Source organism: Pteropus vampyrus, unplaced genomic scaffold (genome assembly GCF_000151845.1).
Source record: "Pteropus vampyrus isolate Shadow unplaced genomic scaffold, Pvam_2.0 Scaffold554, whole genome shotgun sequence".
In the NCBI taxonomy this organism is placed as follows: Eukaryota; Metazoa; Chordata; class Mammalia; order Chiroptera; family Pteropodidae; genus Pteropus; species Pteropus vampyrus.
The window spans coordinates 167,736-170,847 of NW_011889335.1; the positions used below are offsets into that span (position 1 = coordinate 167,736).

The following is a 3,112-nucleotide window of genomic DNA, read 5'->3' on the forward strand; positions in this document are numbered from 1 at the left end:
CGCCACGTGCGCTCGCCCGGGCCGGCCGCGGGCCGGGCAACTTCTCGGCGCCCCCGGACTCGTGCGGGGCCAGGAGAGCGCTGGGCTTCCAGCAGGAAGAGTGACATCACCGCCTGCTCCGAGCTAGGAATCCTGCCCTGTATGAGGCCCAGGGGCCTCGGTCGTGGAGGGGGACCGAGCGCGGTGGCCGCGTCCGACACCGACCGCACTAAACGCAATTATTTATCGTTACTTTCAGGAGCCCAACAACGAGAAAACCAACAACGGCATCCACTATAAACTCCAGCTGCTGTACAGCAACGGTAAGTGGCTGTCGCTGCTGCTGCTGTTGCTGCTGCTGCTGCTTTCCTGCCCCTGCCGGGCGGGCTGGCCTTTCCCGAGATGGTTAAAGGACATAAAGATTTTGAGATTAAAATGACATGGATGTAAACACAAAATCTTCTCATGGCATAGAAGAAAACAAAACATAAACGATCAATAAGTCGATGGCACTTCACATGATTAACCGGTGGGGCTTGGAGTAGAAAGTAAAAGGGGATCGATATGTGCTCCAGCTGAACATCACTTTTAAGTGACTTTTTTCAATTTTGCAAATTAATGTTAATTATTGAGATGGGGTAGCTGCGTAAACCCAGCATAACTTACTTCCTGGGCATGAGTTTTTAAAAAATCCTCGAGAGACGTTAGAAAGAGTTCAGACTGTTTCCATTTCTCGCTTTCTGTTTTCTAAAAATAAACGACCACATGGGCCCCCCGCCTGTAGCAACCAGGCCTGCTCTCAGCCACGCACATTTCTCGCACTTTTCAAAGCAAACCCTGAGAGTCTTCGGGTTCTTAATTGAGAAAAGAAAAAAAGAAAGCAAGCCAGAGCCGATTGGAGTTTTCTGTCTTGCCTTTCGAAGGGCATGCCTCAGTTCCGCCGCATCGTGAGGCAGCAGTCCCTGAGCCCGGACTTCCTGTGCCCGCGTGCCCTTGCTAAAATCCTGATGAGACTGTGTCCCTGTTTTTTCTTTTCTTTTTTTCTTTGCAGGCGTCAGAACGGAGCAGGATCTGTATGTTCGCCTCATAGATTCAATGACCAAACAGGTGAGAAAGTTTAGTGTCTGCAGTAGTTTTCAGGGCTCAGCTGGGGTCGGCCTGGGGCTCAGAGACTAGAGGGCTGACAAATGGATCTCCTGTTTTTGTTTTTCATTTCGTTTCCCTGCCGTGCTAATGAGAATTCCGTATTTATTGGAATAAATGAACCGATTGGGAAAATAGTTTACGTTGTCATTAGAACAGAACATATATGCTTTATTAAATGGCATGTGATTGGATTCAAATTCTCTCTTAATTAATTACGGCAATTAATATTTGACGGAAAATTTTCAAGACGTCCCTCTCCGTATATTTTTCAACGTTTCTCTCTCTCCTTGGAATCAGTTCCTTGATGTTTTTCCTCTGCAGCCATGGCAGCTCGCTCCTCTCCCAAGTCCATTGACTGGGATGGGACTTGATTAGTGCATTTTTTTTCTCCTTCCCAGTGTGATGGTCTAGTAACACGAGACGTTTATTTGGATTTAAAAGTTAAATGTGTTGGGGTGAAAAGTCACCTTGTTCTGCTCTAGTCCATCTTCACCTCTCAGCCCCCCATCTCCATAATTCAAACTCCGAGCTCCAGGGGTCACCCAGACCCGGCCACGGCTCCGGGAGCAGCTCCTGCTCCCTCGCTCGCCCTCTGCCACACCTTGTAAATAACATAATTACAAGCGGTTCCTTATGAAATTATTTAACCTGTCTCGGCCAACTTTCCGATGATAACTGTCGGCTATCAGTAATGTGATTAAGTGCGGGAGGGTGCTTCCTTCTGACATTGTGCAGTCCCCTGGCTGGGCTTGTGCGGGGTGGTATGTCGTTGAGTTGTTTTAAAGATTTTTTTTTCCCCTGTTTTCTTAAAATAGAGGCATGGGGGAAGGGCAGGTCCGATACATACGTAAATTAAATCCACTCGGCACAGATTGATTTAAGATATACTTTCAAGCTGGGCTTCCCTCTCAGAAATGAAAGTGGCGTCTTCGTTTCTGAGGCTGACTTTAAGAACTGGGAGCCGGAGAGAGAGCTCCGTGCTTCCTGCAGCCGAGCTCGCCGGCTTCCCACTCTGCACGGCAATTCGTTTTCGGGGTTTGCTTCCCTTTAGAAAGTTTGTCTTCACCTAGGCAACAAGCGTGTTAGATTTTAATGTCTGCACTGGTAAAACAGTGTGGTTTTCTCTCAGAGTAAAACAGATTTGACAGGTAAACCCTGCTCTTTCTGACAAAGGCAGGCGGGGTGCCCTTCGGTAATTATTTCACCGAGATTCAGAGAAGCCTCTGGAAACCGGGCTGCTCGTCGACAGAGCGCTTTTCTTTGTATATAAGGGCTGACGTTCTGGAGAACACTAGTCTAACTGAGAGGCCGATGCGGGCAGCGCGAAGGTCCCCTGTTGTTGCATAGAGGAGGGTTCCTCTCAAGTACACTTTTATTGTTCATTTAGCTGTGGACCTTTGCGGTGTAAACAGGGCTGAAAATAAAGGCATTGAATCTCCTCTCGCTGACGGGGATTGGGGGGGAAAAAAGGGCAAGAAATAGCCCAGTAACTGATCAAAGAGTCAATGGCGCTGAACCGACAGTTTATGGATTTCTGTTTGTGCTACAAAATAAAAAATAAATCAAATATAAATACGGGGCTCCTCCTCAGAAGTGCTGGCGCCCCCGCGCCGCGCGCCCCGCAGCCCCCGGCGGCCTGTTGGCCTGCCTCGGCACCGCCGCTTCTGCGGTGTGGAGCGGGGTCGGCACGCAGACCCCGGGAGTGCGGCTCGCGGGGACCCTTCCCTCTCACCAGAGGGTGGCCGCGCTTTCTCGGAAGGGGCTTTGTCCGCCTGGAAGTGGAGGAAAGTGTCAGTCGTGCCGCGGGGGAGGTTGGCAGTCGTTTCCAGATCATTTTGGGAGGGGGGGGCGGGAACTGGAGCGGGGACTCCCCTCCCCTTTCCGTGGAATTTTCTGCCGGGAACTTCGGCTCCGGGCTCCCGCCCCCTGCCCCTCCCCCGGTGGCCTTTTCCCCCTTTTCTTCTCTCTTTTTTTTTTTCCCTCCCCG

At 50.5% G+C, this 3,112-nt stretch overlaps 1 protein-coding gene across 7 annotated transcripts in view; it reads left to right on the forward strand.

Annotated features, from left to right (window-relative positions):
• Positions 1-35: 35 nt before the first annotated feature.
• Positions 36-3,112, forward strand: part of LOC105308182 (transcription factor COE3) — a 115,715-nt gene continuing 112,638 nt past the window's right edge. For 6 of the 7 annotated variants that reach the window (XM_023525404.1, XM_023525406.1, XM_023525407.1 and 3 more), the window contains exons 1-3: positions 36-139; positions 239-302; positions 1,031-1,086. In XM_023525404.1, coding sequence (XP_023381172.1) covers positions 1,075-1,086 — 12 coding nt within the window. In that variant the 5' untranslated portion in view covers positions 36-139; positions 239-302; positions 1,031-1,074. Of the gene's footprint in view, positions 140-238; positions 303-1,030; positions 1,087-3,112 lie in introns of those variants that run through there. The other variant, XM_023525410.1, reaches the window with a different exon arrangement.